This window comes from Protopterus annectens, chromosome 2.part1 (genome assembly GCF_019279795.1).
Source record: "Protopterus annectens isolate FY-2018-M chromosome 2.part1, PAN1.0, whole genome shotgun sequence".
Taxonomy (NCBI): Eukaryota; Metazoa; Chordata; order Ceratodontiformes; family Protopteridae; genus Protopterus; species Protopterus annectens.
In genome coordinates this window covers 39,186,120-39,207,338 of record NC_056729.1, presented here as the reverse complement: position 1 = coordinate 39,207,338, position 21,219 = coordinate 39,186,120, and the positions used below count along the sequence as shown (strand labels likewise).

Genomic DNA, 21,219 nt, shown 5'->3' with positions numbered 1-21,219 from the left:
GGGTAGGAATGTGTATCCCCTGCTTGTTTATGTACCACATAACTGTGGTGTTGTCTGTCTTTACTATTAGTTGTCCTGGATAAAGGTAGTCCTTGAAGGCTGTCACTGCATTCTGTACAGCTAGCATTTCTTTTTGATTGATATGAAGGTGCATTTGATTTGGGCTCCATTTTCCCTGAATGCACTTCCCTGCCAGATGAGCCCCCCCATGTGTAATCTGATGCGTCTGCAGTTAGGGTTTGGGTGGCAGGGGGTGGTGTGAATGGCAGACCCTTGTTTTGGTGGCAGGCCTCTGCCCACCATAGGAACTCTAGTTGCAGGCAAGGTATGATAGGAATCATTGTTTCCAGCTGTGACAATGTTGACTCCATAAACTTTTTAAGTACCACTGAAGTTTCCTCATATGCAGTCTTGCATATGGAATTAGAAGAATGCAGGAGGCCATGAACCTCAAGGCTTGCAGTATTTGTCTTGCAGATAGCAGGGTTTTTGTGGCCACCTGTTTGAAGTAAGTCACCAAATGAATTTGCTTTTCTGGTGTAAGGAAAGCCATCTGGGCAGTTGTATTCAAGCTTGCACCCAGGAATGTAATTTTTTGAGAGGGTACCAGTTGTGATTTCGTTTCGTTTATGGTGTACCCTAGACAAGTTAGAACCCTTTTTATAAATGCCACATGTTTTAGAAGAATGGCCTGGTTTTCTGCCTGAATTAGACAATCGTCCAGGTATGGATATATTTGAATATTTCTTTGCCTGCAAAATGCAATTACTGGGGCAGGCACTTTGTAAATACCCCGGGCACAGTAGATAAGCAAAGGGCAGTGCAGAGAACTAATAATGCAAGTAGCTTGCTTTGAAGTGTAGGTATTTTCTGCAAGATTCCCTGACTGGGATATGCAGGTAAGCCTCTTTTAAATCTAGAGTTGCCAACCAGGCATCTTTGCCTAGCATAGGAAGTAACTGGTGAAGAGTCAGCATCTTGAATTTTGGAATGTCCACAAAGGTGTTTAGAGTAGACAGGTCCAGAATTGGACACCATGATTTGTCTTTTCGGGGTATCAGGAAAAGTCTGGAATAGAAACCTTATCCCTTTTCCGCTTGTGGTACTAATTGAATGGCCCCCATGTTTAGGAGGGAAAGTACTTGTTTCTGAGCCTCTGTCCACTGATTTTGAGGCAGGTCTGGCCACCTGCTTGGAGTTGGCAACGTGTGGAAATGAAATCTGTATCCCTGGGACACTATATTTAAAACCCATTTGTCCTGGGTTATAAGTTGCCAGTTGTTTGCATGAAGAGCCAGTTTTAACCTCAAAGGGGCGGCTAAGAGATAAGTGCTTGGTAATTTTAAAGGAAAGTCATTGAGACTGTTTACCATAGGGTGGTGTCTTGTTATTTCCAGATTTGGAAGCGGAGGCACCCCATTGCTTAGTTCTGAAAGTCCCTTGGGACTGAAACCTGGTGATTTTGGAATACCTGGGTTTGGCTTGAGTGGCTCTGGAAGGAACTGGAAAGGACCAGTTCTTAGTAGGCCAGTGCCTACTAAATCTTGGAGGTTATTGCCAAACACACGGTCCTGCTGCAAAGGAGCATCCAACAATTTTGCTTTAACATGATCAGGCAGAGATTGCTCCTTAAGCCAAGCATGCCTTCTAAGCACAGACCCAGTAACAGCAGCCCTTCAAGAGGCCTCCAAAGAATCACAACCGCATTGCAAAGTATGTTTTCCAACATGTTCAGCTGAATGCAATAAATCCTGCAAATCCTTATTTTCCACACAGTCAGAAATCAACATAATTTTCTGTTTAAGCAGGCCCATGATATGCTGTTGATATTTTAGCATATGGAATTGAGCCCTGATTGACAAGGTTGCAGAAGTATAAACCTTTTTACCCCATCTATCCAGCGCCCTGGAATCTCTATCAGAAGGGGTAGGATTTTTAGCAGAAGAAGCCTTAATGCCCTTGGGCCCCTGAGAAATGGTTTCAGGGTCCGCAACAGGATTTTTGAAAAGGAATTTGTGGGAGAATATGTACCGACGACGGATGGTGCGCTGATTAAATAAAGCACAAAACCGACAGCAATGTACATCGTGGTCAGGGCCTAGGCAAGGAATACAGTACAAATGAAAATCCTTATGAGGTATTTGCGTCTCACAAGTAATAAAATTATTAACTTTTACTGACATCAGTAAGGAGCAAGAAAAAGTTTCCCCAACGGGGTACTTTGCTTTTAGTTGAAGACTTCGGTTCTGAAACTCAAAAACGAAAATTTCAGGAGTCGACCGACTGGCACTTGCGAACTGCTTCTGCTTCGGGCACCGAGCAGCAAGAATGACTTATGTAATGGCATTGGCTGCATGTTTTATACCCCTGACAACCTGATGTCATGGAAGAAGGGACAGCAACCAACATAGGACCCAAGACTTTGTTAATCAGGCTGACTGAGGGCAAACTGCCAGCAGTCACTCAAATGTAATGACTGCAAGAGTGAAACACGAAGAACATCTGAGAAGGACAACCTCAGAAGCGGGGTCACACCCCACCCTGAGGAGCCCACCTCCAGGTGAGGAGCTCCGAGTGGACTGGTAGCTGTCGGTGGAGCCGTGGACATAGACGGTGCCAGTGAAAAAACAGGCGCCAAACTAGGAACCACAGTGCCAACAGCCCAAACACTGCTCCGAGTGTGCACCAGTTCCAATGGAGCCGATGCACCAATGGTGGTTGGTGCCGACAGGGGAAACTCTGCAGTCAGAGACAAGACAGTACGCACCGGGGTGGTCATCTGTACCGAGGTCTCTGGCGCTTGGGAAGAGGCCGGAAGAGGATATACTGGTGAGTATGCTGTGAAAGGTTCCATTGCAAAGGGGACGGAAAGTCTAGCAGGGGTGGGCAATCCTCCAGCTGCCAGAAGCTGGTCCACAACCCACACTACATCTTGTTCTGAAAGGCTCCTGGTAGAGCTATAGGAAGCTGCTGAAGGAGAGCCAGGTCTTGCAAGAAATGGTCTAAATTGGTGTCCCGAAAAAGGGTCGTAAATTGGAGAATATCTGGTTCTGGGAAGGTGTACAGCCTTTGGAACCGATGGGGTCATAGACTGTGGAGCTGTATAAGCTATCGGCATCGTGGTCTGGGATGGTGCCAAAGCAGGTATGGTTGTCAAAGCCAGTGTCAGAACCAAGGACGGCACCAAAGACAATGGTGCCAAAGCTGGAACCGTAATAGAAGTCAACATCAGAGGCAGCACCAAGGAAGAAGACACAGAGCTTGGTGCCGAGGTTGTCTGCACCGAAGGTGCCGGAGAAGCTCGGTGTCGACTCTGTTCCGAAATGGACGGAGATGTAGGAACAGAGTGACTCTATTTCTCTTTGTGTTTTTTAGTCTTAGGAGGTGAGAGAGAAGGCTTGGCACATCTGACAAGGGACATGGCAAATGAGATCTGAAGAGGCTATGAGGGGGGCATTATGGGTAAGTCTTAGCTGAGAGTTTTTGGCTGGCGCAAGTTTGGAAACGGCTGTGTCAGTTCCAAGGATGGAACCGAAGTCCTAGCAGTAAGGAATTAATAAATAAAGATTTACAACATCAGATGGAAACTTAGCCACAGGACTGAGTGTGCTCCATGTGTGCTCTTACGGGAAATTGTGCTTGGTGCAAAGAGCCGCATCTGGAGATACTGTCTGTATCTATATTTGTCCCAAATGAATGTCCCTCGCCGGTGTCAGTGGTGAGGATTGAAGCTCCTTGATTACTGGTTGACAGGAGGGACGTCACAGCTTCACGTGCACATAAAACTCAGAAATAATTAAAAAATGAAAATTGCTTTAGCGATACTATAACATTTATGACACATCGTCCGGATTTTAACAAAACACTTGTACTGCACTGTTATACAATTCTTGATAACCAATACTGTAACATACTTCGTTGTATAAATCACTGAATTCCTCCACTGCATCCTTTGGGATTCTCTTGCCACAGTTGGTGAGGTAGTAAGCCACCCCATCCCTGGAGTAAAGGCTAATGCGACCAACACTTCTCTCCCCATCAGTTGTTTCTTCAAGCAGCCCATGTTCTTCTGCTAGATGATAGATAGGATTTCCTTGGGTACCATGAATCCAGGTTGCTCCAAGTTCAAAGGTAGTGCGCCCTGAAAGATACAGTAGTTCTGTCAAACAGATATTAAGGTTTGGTACAGCATTACCAGTTAAAGACAACTTAAGACATGCACCAGAAAATAAACTATTTTGTCAATCCAAAGGTTACTTTATTTCCTGTTTTTGCTAAAGTTATTTATTTCATCATGCGACATAATGTATTTCTTTGCCAGCCTCTGCTAACTTTAGAGCTGTTCTTATCATTCTGATGTCCAGTACAAGCCCATTATTCTAAATATGGAATATCCTTATCGATGTTTTCCTTGTGATGGTCCTGAATTTTTTGCACTTATTGGAAGTTTGCCTTCACTTCTGGGAGAAGCATTTTAGTAGCTTTATACAGCAATAGGAACTACAGATATGGGGAAGGAAAGACTTAAGACTTGTCTTTTAGACATTTCTTTCAATGACTTACTCAGGTAATGTAAAACTAATACAAGAACATCTTTAGAAGTGTCTGCTACTTTAATAAATAGAGGTCTGCCTTTTTTTTCTGTGTGCCTCAACATTATGTGAGAACACTGAATATTACTTGTAGAAGGATGATGCAATGCCTGTAAAAAAATTAAATAAATAAATACACTTGAAGGGGCCTTGATAATCTGATTTTGCAGGCTTTGAATGCTGCAAACAAACAATCTATCACTTTTCTAAACTACTCATCCTGGTGAGGGTTGTAGCAGCAGTATGCTAACCAGGACAGACAAGACAAACCACACTTCCCTATCTCCAACAACAGCTCTTCTTGCATGGCCCCATGTTTCTAAGTAAGCTAACACATATAATCTGTCCAACATGTCCTGATTCTGCCCCGGGGCCTCCTCCAGTTGCATCATACCTATGACCCACTTAGTCAGGCTCAGGAGACAGCCCCACTGAGTGCCCCAACCTTCTCATTGATTCCTGAATATCCTTCTTCATGCCAGAGCTCAAAACATTTCTAATGGTGAATAAAATGAAGAGTGGCCACCTGGGAAAGAAATTAGAAGTTATGTACCTACCATAACGTTCCATGTTAGTTGTCTTCTCTCGCCTTCTTTCTTGCTGGATGGGTTCGGAGCCGATCCTCGGCTCCGATTCGGCACTTGCTAAGCTCGAGAGCTAATTTTACCAGCTCGAGGCAACCCTATATCCCATGATGCAAGGCGGAGACTACCCAGACCTCGTTTGGTAGCTAAAGAAATAGTAATATTTTCTTCCAACTGAAGAGGAGGAAGAAAAATAACAATACTAACATCATAACCCTCTAGAAAGGATCAACCTAATCTAGTGACACTAGAAGTTGAACAGCTAGAAAAAGGGAATAACCTCTTAATAGAAGATGCATAATCTTCCCGGTCTGACCAGGCTAGGGGGATGGAGGGCGGGACGCAAGAAAGAAGGCGAGAGAAGACAACTAACATGGAACGTTATGGTAGGTACATAACTTCTAAATGTTAAGTTGTCAATCTCGCCTTCATTCTTGCTGGATGGGACCGTGTCCCTAGCACCTCTATCCTGGGTGGCTCAATGGAACAGACTCTTGAGAACGGTGGAACCAAAATTCGCTCTGTCTCTGGAGGCCAAGTGTAATTTGTAATGTGAAACAAAGGTATGAGGAGAGGCCCACGTGGCTGCTGCACAAATAGTGTCTATTGGAAGTCTAGCTTGAAAAGCTGTAGATGTAGCTAGAGCTCTGGTAGAATGGGCTTTTGGCTTAGAAATCAACTCTTTGCCTCTGAGCTGATAAATGTAAGTGATCACAGAAGACAGCCATCTAGATAAAGTTACCTTGGAAACTGGAACGCATTTCCTGTTCTCTGCATAGGATAGAAACAGTTGATCAGATTTCCTAAAAATTTTAGTTTTGTCCAGATAATATCTGAGCTGGCGGTGAACATCAAGACAATGTAACTTTTGTTCCGCTCTATCAGAATAATTCGGGAAAAACACTGGAAGATCAATGGATTGATTTAGGTTCGTCTGCGATGCCACTTTTGGTAAGAAAGACTGATTAGTCCTTAGAGATACCCTATCTTTGTGGAATATTAAATAGGGAGGACGAATGCAGAGAGCATGAAGCTCAGATACTCTCCTTGCAGAAGTAATGGCGACTAGAAAAAGTGTCTTCCAAGAAAGCAATTTCAAAGAACAGGCAGCTGCAGGTTCGAAAGGGGGAAGAATCAAGGATGTTAAAATTAAATTTAGATCCCACTGTGGTGGGGGGTTTCTAATCGGAGGTTTCAGTAAAAAGATACCTCGAAGGAATGCCTTGCAAAGTTTATGTGACATAATGTTGTGGTCCAAAAGGCCTATATGAAAATTTGAAATAGCTGCCAGTTGAACTTTCACTGTGGAAGAAGAGGATCCTGAATGAAAAATCTCAGCTAGGAAGTCCAATACCGAATGAATTGGAGCAGTATAAGGGTCTATGTTCCAAGCTTTTGCCCAGAAAGAGAAACGTCACCATTTACTAGTGTAAATCTTTCTGGTAGAAGATTTTAGGGAAGCTACTATGATATCCCGGACAGGATTAGAAATCATAGGAAGCCTGGCTAAGGATGGAAGTGGAGCAACCAAGCAGTGAGGTTGAGAGAAGGTATGGATTGGTGCAGTTAACCCAACTGGTGGGTCAGAAGATCTGGAACCGGATCCAGATGCCATGGCTGTACCAAGAGATAATGATGTAGGAACGAAAACCATATCTGTCGAGGCCAATAAGGGGCAATGAGAATCAACTTAGCTCTCAAAGCGGTTGCTTTCTGAATTAGCTGAGGTATCAGCGGAAAGGGGGGAAAAGCATAAAGAAGTCCCTGGGGCCAACCTTGGGTTAGAGCATCTCTGGGGGGATGGCCTGGAAGGGGGAAGAGAGAGAAGAAGTCTGGGCATTTGCTGTTTTGAGGTGTAGCGAAAAGGTCGCAGCAAGGAAGGCCCCACTTCTGAAAAATCTCTTCTGTCACTGATTGTTTGAGAGACCACTCGTGAGGCATGAGAATAGCTCTGCTCAATCTGTCCGCTATGATGTTGGATTTCCCGGGGATGTGCGTTGCTATCAGAAACCGGTGAGAAGAGATTGCCCATTGCCAAAGTCTGAGAGCCTCTCGACACAGTGGATAGGACTTGGTTCCACCCTGTTTGTTTATATACCACACTACGGACATATTGTTCATTTGGATTGCAATAGTTCCCAGGGGAAGAGAGTCGTTGAGGGCTTGCAACGTTAAAAGCACCGCTCTCATCTCCAGGACATTTATGTGCAGATGGTACTCGAAAGGTTGCCAAGTGCCATGGACCATTCTGCCCTGATAATGCCCCCCCCCCACCCGATCAGGGAGGCGTCCGATGTAACCGTGGCAACCGGGGCAAGAAGAACAAAAGGTCTGCCTTGATGGACTTGAGGGGACGATATCCACCAAGTCAGATGCCTTTTGCAAGTTGGAGTTACTATGATCTCGTGACGCATGGGAAGTTGTTGAAAAGACCATTGGGTGAATAGCATCCATTGTAGAAGACGCATGTAAAAGCGGGCAAGGGGAAGAAGTGTTATGGAGGCCGCCATAAGACCCAATACCTTCAGAGCAAATCTGGCCTGAATTTTGTTGCTGAGAAGAATCACCTGGACGTGTCTTTGAATGTCCAAGATCCTTTGGTCTGTTAACTTTGCTGAAAGTTGTACGGTGTCCAATCTTGCGCCTATAAAAGTAATAGATTGACAAGGCGACAAGGCAGATTTTTCGAAATTTATAGAAATCCCTAGCCCTCTGCAAATGTGAATGGTGTAATCTCTGGCTTGGAGAAGCTGATGCCTGGTGGTGGCAGTGAGGAGCCAGTCGTCTAGATATGGAAACACCTGGAATCCTTGACGTCTCAGGTGAGCCGTAACCACTGACATACATTTGGTGAACACTCTGGGGGCTGTAGTGAGTCCAAAGGGCAGGGCTCTGAATTGGAAGTGACTGGTCCCCAGCCGAAAGCGGAGAAATCTTCTGGATCGTTTGTGAATTTTTATGTGATAGTACGCATCCTGAAGATCTATCGAGCACATCCAATTGTCCTTGCCCAGAAAGGGCAGAATGGACTGAAGCGTGACCATCCGGAATCTTGATTTCTTTACAAACTTGTTTAGTTTGCTCAGATCTAATATTGGTCTCCAGTCCCCTGTCTTTTTTGGAACTAAAAAGAACCTTGAGTAGATTCCGGATCCTATTTGGTCCACTGGGACTGGCTGGATGGCTCTTTTTACTAGCAGTTTTGATATTTCTAGTACTGCTAGTTCCCTTAGACCGGGTGGAACGTCTGGAAGGGTTCCCTTTTGAATTGGGGTTTGAATAAAGGGAATTTTGTAACCCTCGAATATAATCGACTGTACCCATTTGTTTTGAGAAAGGGAAAGCCAGGCTATTGGGTACAGCGATAATTTTCCCCCGACTGCCTCCGAAGGCGGACAATCGGGCAACATCTCAGGGATGCTGGAAGGGTTTGTCAGAAAGAGGCTCTCTGCTACCCTGATTCTGCGGAACCCCTCTGCCCCTAGGGCGGTCTATTATTGTTACCCCCTCTGCCTCTGGGGGTAAACTGACTTCGTGCGTCAGGCATGACTCCTTGAGATTTGCGGAACCACATTTTCCCTCCCTTCTGTCCTTTGGGGTAAGGTCTTGAAGGGGTGGAGAAACGGACTCCTACGGCAGAAAGAGTCTTGCCATCTTCTTCGCATCTAGTCAAAGTGTCTTTCACTTGAACAAGGTCGAACCATCAAAGGGGGAGTTTGTGAAGGACGCCTTGAAGGGGTCTGCAAAATTACAAAGCCACATCCAGGACTGACGCCTTAAAGCCACTCCTGTGCCTGCTGCCCTACTCGCTCCATCGGCTGCATAAGAAATGAGCCGCATGGAGGAGTTAACAATGGAGTTAAGGATTCCTAGCTGTGAGCTAATCTTATCCTGAGACCCAGCAGCTGACGGATCCTGTAAAACTGCTCCCAACTCTTTAAGAACATCTCTTTGAAGGCGGGTGAAGTGGCATAAGTAGTTCAGCGATCTCATGGCAAAAGTCGCTGAAGAAAAAATCCGATAGCCGTACCTGTCCATAGTCCTAGAGTCCTTGTTAGAAGGATGGACAGGTACTGAAGGATCAGCTAGTTCCTTCTTGGTGGCAGCAGCCACCACCATGGCATCAACTGGGACACCCTTTGTTAAATATTGTCTATCTGGTGGGGCCGTAATGAATTTTGAAGGCCTCCTAGGGATAGGTTCCACCGAATCCGGAGCCATCCACGCCTTCCGAGCCACTACCTCCATAAGAGGGTCGAAAGGCGGAGACACCCAGGAGGTGGAGGGTCGAGATCCGAACGCCTCCAGGTATACTGACTCGTCCTCGGAAGGATTAAGGGAGGGCCAGTTCCCCCTCTGCTTAAGGAGTTCAAGGATGTCTGAGAATGAGACATCCTCAGAAGAGGACCTTGGGGATCCCTCTGACTCATCCAGGTCAGTATCAGATGTAGTAGACTTGGATCTCTGGGTCCGGGAGCAAGAGAGTGGGAAGAGACGTCAGCAGGCACTGTAGTGGGAGGAGCTGATGGAACTGTCCGTTGACTAAGCCCAGGGGCTAGTACACTCCTCATCACCTCGAAGGCTCCCCCGTCAGAGAGACCAGAAAGTTCCCGCTCCGAAGAGATAGGAACCCCAGGCCTCACCGAGAGGGAAGGCTCCGAGGCAGATGTCGGGGCCGAGCTCACCAACGCCGAAGCTCCGAGAGGGAGAACGGGGTCGGACAAGGGTCCGATGCCACTCGCCCCCTTGGAGCCGAAGAGAGAGACCAGACGCCCGGATCCCTCCAATGAAGGCCTCAAGGAGGAAATTGGAGCAGAGGACGACGTAGCCGAAAGGGGTGGTATCGGCTCCGAAGCTACAACAGTGACGGTTCCGAGGAGCTCCGGCTCCGAGCTCTGTAAGAGAGTCGAAGGAGGAATGTTTGGTGGATGTAAAATAGCTACCGTCTGTTGAGATAGGCTATGGAGTATTTGGGCCAATGCCTGAGACTTAAATAGTCTACTCACCACTCTCTCGAGGTCGTGATCAGACAGCCTGGACGACCGAGAAGAACGGCTCCGATGGCTCCGCTCCGAGAGCAGGGGTGATCTCGGAGCCGAACGTATGGACTCTACTGAAGGGGATCGGGATCTATTTTTTGAGATCGATGGAGCCAACGGAGCCGAAGATACGTCGGCTCCAGCCGGAGCCGACACTGAATGTCTAGATTGGGCAGTATCGGCGCCGGATGGAGCCGATACTGAGATTGCTAAGGTGGAAGCATCGGCTCCGGCCGGAGCCGATCTCGACCCTGGTGAGGGTGAACCAGAAGCCGACGGCTTGGAACTCTCAGCCGAAGGCTTATCAGGTTTTCAGGGCTTCCCCGGCGCCAACTTAGTCGGGGAGCTCTCGGGCTTTAATAAGCCCCTTAATATCAACTTATTTCTTCGCTCCTGCAGGACTCTTGGGCTGAAGGCATGACAGATAGCACAAGAGTCCTGCAGGTGCAAAGGTCCCAGGCAATAAACACAAGAAGTGTGACCGTCTGTCAAAGACATCTTCTGACAGCACGAGTCACACTTCTTGAAGCCTGAGACCTTAGTGTCCTTCGACATAACTGTGTCGAGGAAACACAATACACTAACACACACACAAAAACACCCAATCCAACAATTTAAAATAAACAGGGATAACACACAGTCATACACAAACAATCCCTAACAGGAAAAAATTTAGGGAGGGGAAGGCCTAAGGCCTAAGCTAGGGAAAAGGGATAAATAACTCGAAAAAAAGGGAACACTAACGGGAATAGGGTTAAAGTAAGCGTTAAGGTTAACAAAAAACAAACATATATATAAATTTAATGGGGGGTAGACGAAAGTCTCAAATCTATTCACTTACCTGGAGCTGGTAAAAGAAGGCACCTCGTTAGCGAAGAGGCAAACGAGATCTGGGTAGTCTCCGCCTTGCATCATGGGATATAGGGTTGCCTCGAGCTGGTAAAATTAGCTCTCGAGTTTAGCAAGTGCCGAGTCGGAGCCGAGGATCGGCTCCGAACCCATCCAGCAAGAATGAAGGCGAGATTGACAACTTAACATAGGTCCATAATACTACAGATACACAGGCATTTGTTTCATTGCACTCACAGTACATCAGACATTAATGGTAAATTCTTCAGCTCTAGGATTTTCATAAAAATGCACATTCTCGTGTGTAATAAGCATATAAAATTGAACCTAAAACTGAATCACTTGCTGTAGCACCTTCAGGTAATGGTGCCATCATTTTACTCCTGTAAAAGACAAGCTGGTTATCACATTCTCATTCTTTCCCCTCAGACAGATTCAATGGTAGCAGCCTGGTAGTTTAACTCAGGTCACTGTTAGTGGGGCTGTCCTCCCTGCCAAGTACAAGTGGCTTACTGAAAATATTATTTTGGTTTGCTCTCATATAACATGCGTCACATCTGCACCATGAAAAGAAATACTAAAATATGTCCAAACTGTGAAACTGCATCTGTAAAAATCAACACTATTCATCTGTAGCACTCTAATATATTATGTGTGTGTACTTGCATGTGTGTGTGTGTGTGTGTGTGTGTGTGTGTGTGTATTACTGTGTTGTTTACACAGTTTTACCTTATAAACAAGTACAATAAAAAACTTCATACCTTGCTGAAAAGGTTATTTTTTTACAGCAAATGGGAAATCTCATGAAGTTCACAAGTAGTCACTAGACATGCAGTCCAAGAAGCGACTGAGAAGCCTAGCTCAAATTCCCAGTTGCCCCAATTGCTTCAAAGCACTGTCTGGTTAAGTGAATCACTCGGGTCTCACAGCAGGTAAACGAAGGCAGAAAGATTCATATTCTGTACCCTTGGCACAGGAAGCAGTTCATTACAAAGTAAGAGCCTTAGTCCTTTGTGCTCACTGCCAGAACTTAAAAAACAAATATTATGGCCTGATCTGAAAAATGGTAGTCATTATACTTGAAAGATGACCAAAACAAATAAATATTAATTTCATAAAATTTTTCTCATAATATGAAAAGCTGATAAACATAATGATCACAGCCATGGTACAGTTTCATGAATTAATACCCATAACAATGAGTTAGTGAATCTATCAATCTGATGTCAAAGGCTTCCACCGATGGGCTCTTACGGTTGTGACTAATACAGATGATTAATTCAAATTAGCATTCTTCTTGAAAGACTCCACACTTGAGGATGAGGAATGTGCATGCTTGGTGTCAGCACCTACTATGTTATTTGCCAACTACATAAGGACACCTACTCCCAAACCCACCAAGCTTTTTCTGTTGCTCACACAGTTTACATCTTGATCCTAGGCTTTGCTGATGAAATCTTATGATTCCAGGCCTACAGCCAACCCTACCAACTATCTGTGAGGCCACCAAAATTACCAACCAAGACCTACACAGACACTCTCTCTACTGTCTTGGGAGTAGCATCACATCAGCCACTGCCATGACTATCAGCAGTTTAACCATGCCACTTCCTGACACTAGAAAGTGAAAAATGTCTGGCCTTCTCCATTAGAATAAGGACAGTTTTTTCACACTGTCTTTGTTTAATGCATCTACCAAACTCTTCCACTTTTGATGCAGCAGGAGCAGACCCTCACAATCCTGACATTAACACATACTATGTCTAAGCTTGTATAAACTCAGGGAAAAGGCATAACATGGAAAACAATATAATACGCACTTTCTCTCTCTTCTAAGAGTTCAGCACACCACAAAAAGCATACACTCTGTAACTACCCAGTGCTGATGCAATGAGACACTGACAGCACATAAAGGACACTCTTCCTGCATTGTTTTTACACGACACTGCAGTATACAAAAAAGCACTTTTTCCATTCCATGTATCTATTTTCATGTACTTTAGCGAGGGTTATGTTAGGATTTGTTAGTTTTACAGTTTATGCTTTTAGTCAATTTAATGTTAGTTTAGATGGTTTGATTAATGTCTGTTTAGTCCATTTTCCAACTAGCTAGTTGTGATCAAGGTTTTACATATGTGTGTGTTATATATATAAATATATATATATATATATATATATATATATATATACATATATATATATATATATATGTATATACACATACGTAGATATATATATATATACATATGTAGATACATATATTTTTTCCCATATCTATATATATATATATATATATATATATATATATATATATATATATATATATCTATATAAGACAAGCTCCTCGTGGTCCTGCAGAGTGCTCCTAGCTACAGAGAACTCAGAAAAGCGACTACGTTCTGGATTTAAGTATCTTTGCTTTTTTTTCTATTGGAATAGCTTCTGTAGCTTACCCTGAACAAGCTTAAACTGTTTTTTAGCTGTTTGTTGCATTATTTTAAAATCTGCACTTAAAGTTACTTTTTAGTCGAATTTGATCGAAAGTTTGTTTGTTTGTTTAATTTAAATGTTGAGGCTGCCCACTAAAGTGTGCTAGCCTGTGCAACTGATTTATCACTGTTTCTGCATTTTCTGTGTGTTTCTATCAAAAAAACAAAAAAACAAAAAAATAATCCTTGTTTTCCTGCCTCTCCTCGAATAGTTTAGACCAGTTTACAGGCATTGCTATATTCTGGGCTGTGGTGTAGTTCCTGTGTTGTCCATTACCTTACTTGGATAGAAGGAAGTTTCTTTGCTCACCAGTGGGAGTGGGGAGCCTTGAGCAGCCTACCTGTCCCTGTAGGAAGTGACCTCAGCACAACAGCTGTAGTAATTGGTTGTTTTGGACCATTTCTAGCTCTTTTGTAGTTCCCTGTTTAAAATCCGCCTCTGGGCGTTTTTTTCTGGCTATACTGCTCAGACAAGCTCCTCGTGGTCCTGCAGAGTGGTCCTAGCTACAGAGAACTCAGAAAAGCGACTACTTTCTGGATTTAAGTATCTTTGCTTTTTTTTCACTTGGAATAGCTTCTGTAGCTTACCCTGAACAAGCTTATGCTGTTTTTTTAGCTGTTTGCTGCATTATTTTAAAATCTGCACTTAAAGTTACTTTTAGTCGAATTTCATCGAAAGTTTGTTTGTTTGTTTAATTTAAATGTTGAGGCTGCCCACTAAAGTGTGCTAGCCTGTGTAACTGATTTATCACTGTTTCTGCATTTTCTGTGTGTTTCTATCAAAAAAAAAAATCCTTGTTTTCCCGCCTCTCCTCGACTAGTTTAGACCAGTTTACAGGCATTGCTGTATTCTGGGCTGTGGTGTAGTTCCTGTGTTGTCCATTACCTTACTTGGATAGAAGGAAGTTTCTTTGCTCACCAGTGGGAGTGGGGAGCCTTGAGCAGCCTACCTGTCCCTGTAGGAAGTGACCTCAGCACAACAGCTGTAGTAATTGGTTGTTTTGGACCATTTCTAGCTCTTTTGTAGTTCCCTGTTTAAAATCCGCCTCTGGGCGTTTTTTCTGGCTATACTGCTCAGACAAGCTCCTTGTGGTCCTGCAGAGTGGTCCTAGCTACAGAGAACTCAGAAAAGCGACTACTTTCTGGATTTAAGTATCTTTGCTTTTTTTTCCACTTGGAATAGCTTCTGTAGCTTACCCTGAACAAGCTTAAACTGTTTTTTAGCTGTTTGCTGCATTATTTTAAAATCTGCACTTAAAGTTACTTTTTAGTCGAATTTGATCGAAAGTTTGTTTGTTTGTTTGTTTAATTTAACTGTTGAGGCCGCCCACTAAAGTGTGCTATCCTGTGTAACTGATTTATCACTGTTTCTGCATTTTCTGTGTGTTTCTATCAAAATAACAAAAAAACAAAAAAAATAATCCTTGTTTTCCCGCCTCTCCTCAAATAGTTTACACCAGTTTACAGGCATTGCTGTATTCTGGGCTGTGGTGTAGTTCCTGTGTTGTCCATTACCTTACTTGGATAGAAGGAAGTTTCTTTGCTCACCAGTGGGAGTGGGGAGCCTTGAGCAGCCTACCTGTCCCTGTAGGAAGTGACCTCAGCACAACAGCTGTAGTAATTGGTTGTTTTGGACCATTTCTAGCTCTTTTGTAGTTCCCTGTTTAAAATCCGCCTCTGGGCGTTTTTATCTGGCTATACTGCTCAGACAAGCTCCTCGTGGTCCTGCAGAGTGGTCCTAGCTACAGAGAACTCAGAAAAGCGACTACTTTCTGGATTTAAGTATCTTTGCTTTTTTTTCACTTGGAATATCTTCTGTAGCTTACCCTGAACAAGCTTACACTGTTTTTTAGCTGTTTGCTGCATTATTTTAAAATCTGCACTTAAAGTTACTTTTTAGTTGAATTTGATCGAAAGTTTGTTTGTTTAATTTAACTGTTGAGGCTGCCCACTAAAGTGTGCTAGCCTGTGTAACTGATTTATCACTGTTTCTGCATTTTCTGTGTGTTTCTATCAAAAAAACAAAAAAATAATCCTTGTTTTCCCGCCTCTCCTCGACTAGTTTAGACCAGTTTACAGGCATTGCTGTATTCTGGGCTGTGGTGTAGTTCCTGTGTTGTCCATTACCTTACTTGGATAGAGGGAAGTTTCTTTGCTCACCAGTGGGAGTGGGGAGCCTTGAGCAGCCTACCTGTCCCTGTAGGAAGTGACCTCAGCACAAGAGCTGTAGTAATTGGTTGTTTTGGACCATTTCTAGCTCTTTTGTAGTTCCCTGTTTAAAATCCGCGTTTGCGTGGCGTTGCGCGATTGTGCGCATAGCTCAGCGCCGGTTAAACAAGGTTAAACTTCTTCTGGCTCCGCCAAGTCTGCTCTTCAAATTTTCCCTTAAGGAAGCTCTACTCTTAGTATAATCAGACTACTCACTATATTATAAGCCTAGCACTTGTTCTCAATACTTCTCTACTAAGTAAGCACTCTCGTACTAAGTAAAGCACTACATCTACCTACCACCCCTGTGCATATCCACTTCCCTTAAAGGCACAGCACTCCCTTATACTGTTCTAGCATGTCGAGTGGTAGATTACTGGCGTCCCCTCCAGTTCAGCTGGTCAATCTGGGTATCTTGAGACAATGCTACAATTGTCTCATGTACACAGACAACCCTCTCCTCCTCCCAACAAACACAAATACATGTGAGAGATGCAACTATATAGCCAAACCGGAGGCTGAACTCTCTCAACTCAGGGCTGGCATGACCAGACAGGAGGAGATGGTAACCACACACACAACAATCCCATTCCCACATAGACCTACCACAACTGCAAACCAAACACATAAAAACACAAAGACATACTCAGAGGCTCTAATAAAAAACTTACCAAAACAACAGAGGCTCCCAAAGCAGACATCCAAAAATCCACCACCTCAAAACAAAACACATGCAACACATACTTCAATAAATCAGTGTGTCAACCAATCACAGCCCTTAAGGCCAAACACCATGCCTGATACACTAGTAATAGGTGACTCTATAGTCAGACACACTGATGTCCCACTGATCAGGCTGAACAAGGAGAGGGTGACTGTGAGCTGCCTATCGGGAGCTAGGATCCGCCACATAACACACGCACTCAAGTCACTCCAAAGCAAGTACAAATATGACTCCGTCATTGTCCATGCTGGCGTGAATGACCTGACACGTACCTCCCTGGACTACATGAAAAGAGACATAGAGGAGCGCTCCGATTATGTAGCCCAGGCTGGTATGACCCTGACCCTGAGCAGCATATTGCCCTCACCAAGAATGATGCCACAATACAAAGACAAGACGATCAGCTTTAATAGTTGGCTCAAGTGTCATTCTAAGGGGATACGTCTGTCTGCCTGGGATGACATGTTGGACAAGCCACGCTGCTTCGCAAGGGATGGCTTACACCTGTCACCACTGGGCTTCCGGATATTGGCTAAGGCTCTTGCCACCCCTATAGTGCCTTTTTTAGGCAAGGCCCAGAAGACAAACCCACCTCCTTAGAAAACAAAAATGGAAAAAAACTAAGGGTAATGCTGCTCGACGCCAGAAGTCTAAATCTCAAGATGCAGGCACTCGATGCACTCCTCAGCATGGAGAACATCGACGTCTGTGCAGTAACTGAAACCTGGTTCAAGGCTCCTGAGAGCACCCCAGCGCTACCAGGCTATACCTCGTATCATGCTTTTCTGCCCCAAAACCCGGGCCGAACCACAAAGGGAGGGGGAGTATCCATATTCATCAAGGACACCCACAACTCCAGGTTAGTAGCAACACATGAAGCATCAGAGACCATACAGGTGCAACTAACCATAGGCAAAACTGCTATACAACTGGTAGCATGTTACAGACCTCCCTCCCTCCCAATCTCAAGAACCCCACTCAGTCTTCCTGAAGACATTGGAGGATATGAATGTATCACAAAATACCATCATACTGGGAGACTTCAACTACCCAAACATAGATTGGGTACATTATTCTAGCCCTAATACCCTAGCCCAAAGGTTCCTGGAATTCATAAATTCAAATGCACTGGAACAACTAGTCACCTCTCCTACTAGGGGAGATAATATACTAGACCTGATCATCACAAACATGGGGACAAAATGCTCCACACCGGAGGTATACCCCTCACTAGTGAGATCTGACCACAAACTAATCACCTTGGATATACATATCCCACCTCCACCCCCAGCACAAAAGACCACAGTGAAAAACTTCTCAAAAGCAGACTTCACTCTTCTCAAGACTGAGATGGTATCCTTTAAGCCCACTGAGCCAGTGGATACCATATCCCACAATGCCGAATCCTTCACAAATGCTTTCTATGGACATCTCCAAGAATGCATGGATCATGCAATCCCAAATAAATCCAAGTCCCTCTCCACCAAAGGCAAGCGTCCTGTCTGGTGGACCTCAGCCATTAACAAATTGTATAACAAAAGAAGGAAGCTACTGCACGTCAGAGCAAAATCCCATAAAGGGAAGACATCTCTGATCAACATTAGCAGAAAACTACGTTCTCTCATAAAAACATCCAAGGCCAACTTTGACAGAAAAATCGCTAAGGACACTAAAGATAACCACAAAGCCTTCTTCAGCTATGTTAGAAACCTGGGCGGAAACCTTCAGATATGCTCAGAGTTAGTTCACAACAACAAAAAATACACTGAACCCACAGATATTGCCAACATTCTGGCTGACAGGTTCAGTGCAAATTTCTCCCCTCCCTCACCCCCAAAAGAAGAAATACTTATCCCAGCTGAATGTAATCTCCCTGTCATCTCAGATATCTAAGTGAGAACCGCCCTAAACAAAGCTAAAAAGACAGCATCAATGGGACTTGACGGTATCCCGGGTTGCGTGCTACGTGAACTCCAAGAGGAGCTAAACCCGCACATAAAAATGCTATTTAACCTTAGCCTTACTACAGGATATGTACCTGAACACTGGCGTACAGCAACAGTGGTCCCACTCCACAAAGGGGGTACCTCTACAGACCCTGGGAACTACCGCCCCATAAGCTTAACCAGCCTGGTCTGCAAAGCTATGGAAAGAATCATTATGGAACTCATAAACAGAGACATAGGGGACCTACAGACACTTGACCCCACCCAGTTCAGCTTTGTAAAGGGCAGATCATGCCTTTTGAACCTGGTTGACTTTTTCGAAACAGTCACTAGAGCCATTGATGAGGGCAAAGCAGTCCATACAGCCTACCTGGACTTGGCTAAGGCCTTGACACAATACCCCACTCAGGCATCATAGATAAGCTCAACAGCTTAAACGTAAACCCTTATGTCACTAGATGGGTTGCAAACTGGCTAAAGGACAGAACCCATAAAGTTAAAATCGCTGGAGCAATGTCAGACTCAAAGCCAGTCACAAGTGGTGTCCCCCAGGGATCTGCCCTGGGACCCCTCTTGTTCGGCATTTATTTCTCAGATGTTAAAGCAAACATGGGAGGGTTGTGGCTGACAAAGTTCGCAGATGACTGCAAACTAGGCATCATAGTCGATACACCAGCGGACACATACATCCTACAAAAAGGCCTCACAGAAATGGACAACTGGTGCCGGAGTCACGGCCTTAAACTAAATGCCAAAAAATGTATAGTCATCCCCTTTGGGAAAAACAAAGTACCCACAAATTATCACATAGACAGCAACCCACTGAGTACGGAAAAAGTAATCAGAGACCTAGGGACCCAAGTCGACAGCGACCTCTCATTTGACACCCACGTTGCCAAAGTGGTTAGAAAAACATTCTACCTTGCACACCTCATCATGAAGGGATTCACATCCAGATCCAAGGATGTCATTGTACCCCTATACTCCTCCCTCATAAGACCCATGATTGAGTACAATGCCCCATTTGGTATGTACCTCACCCGGCATTTGCAACAGCTGGGGAGACCACAAAAGTACCTCACCAAGAGGATCAAGGGTCTCCAACATATGTCTTATTCTGTCAGACTAAAGAAACTTCAGCTCTATTCAGTAGCATACCGCCTGCTCAGAGGTGATCTCTGCCTGACGTACAAGGCCATGTCCAATCAGGATCTGATGGACATGCTCCACCTCAAAAAATCCAAATCCATCAGGACCACGAGAGCTAAAGACTTAAACCTCGGCACAAGTATGAATAGGACATGCTGGAGGGATAGATTCATAACCCAGAAGCTTCCCATGCTTTGGAACAAGATCCCAGTTCGTATTAGGCAGAGCCCCTCACTGACTCTCTTCAAGAGAAATCTTGATGAGTGGATGGGAGATCGTAAGTTTACACAGGGGTCACATCTGTGTCACTGCTAGACAGGGGCACAGTAAACTAATTCTATTATATAAGGGGACCTTCATTGTGTCACTACTAGACAGAGGCACAGTATTCTAAATTTATTCTGTACATTTTTGTACCATTTCATGGGGTGGCAAAAGCCACATCACTATGGCTAGGCTTACAAATGCCCCAGGGCAGATAGCCTAGTACTAAACTATGAAACTATGAAACTATATATACATTATATACTATATATATATAAATATATATATATATATATATATATATATATACATATATATTTTTAACTTTACTTTTTTCAATTAAATTAAGTATAGATTTGTGTCTTGGGTTCATTTTAGGTGAGCTATGGAGTTTTGGTGTTGTGTAGTTGTCTGTGCTTTATGTGAGCAGAATGTGAAAATTAACAACAATTTTTAGAAGACAGTATAAACATGGTAGGAATGTCAGAAGTTATGATGACACAACAAGGATGCGGATAAATCTGTGAAGACACTCGAGGGGATATACTTCAGATGATAAGACAAGACAGTAGATGCATTATACCAGCTACATGTTCTTACCACACCCTTTATCTACAGTTCTCCATTAAAATAAATTATATAATGCCATACATATACCATACTATATTATATTATATCGTACTACATTAAATTACATAAAATATATCTTCTAATTAAAGTAAAATGGTTTGTAAAGTACAGTTGTGAAAATTGCATGCCGCCTTGAGGCTGTATGGGTTATTTCCTGCCTAGAAAAAAACAACCTGACAGCTTCAAAAATCCCCCCCCCCAAATCCCTTACTTTGACTGCTGATTTCCCTCCTTGGGATTAGCTGGAGTTAACTTTCTTCAGGACTTGTTTTACCCATACAATGAGAAACGAGCCCAATAATCATGAATCAAACAACCAATAACAGCAATAAATATATAAAGTAGAAACAATGCCAGCCCTACTTTATATCTCAGCTACAAATACATACAAGAGTAGTGGGATGGAGGGTGTGTTTGGCTATTACAGCACCAAGGAACTTGAACATCTACTGTTATGGGGTAAGACCAAATTACATATCTGTACTATGTTTATTATTTCCACTACTGCAACAACCTTTAGGCTATATGGGTTGATTACCAAAGCTTTTCCAACCAGGGAAGTGGAAAGATATGGACCCAGCAACCCATACAGAATAGCCCTAGAAAAGTTTAAACTTGACCTAGAAAAGGAGTCCAGTTTGTAATGCTTTGTAAAAGTATGCTGTCTGTATAATGCTGCTAGAGTCCAACCTTTTCAAGTATGCCATCAAAGAAGACAAGGCTCTAATAAGACTCTAGAAGAATG

The 21,219-nt window shown here is 43.9% G+C and overlaps 1 protein-coding gene across 1 annotated transcript in view; it reads right to left on the bottom strand.

The window, feature by feature from the left end:
• SMOX (spermine oxidase) overlaps positions 1-21,219 on the bottom strand; it is a 416,267-nt gene that overhangs the window by 352,834 nt on the left and 42,214 nt on the right. Inside the window, exon 3 of the mRNA XM_044062005.1 lies at positions 3,915-4,141. Coding sequence (XP_043917940.1) covers positions 3,915-4,141 — 227 coding nt within the window. The remainder of the gene's footprint in view (positions 1-3,914; positions 4,142-21,219) is intronic.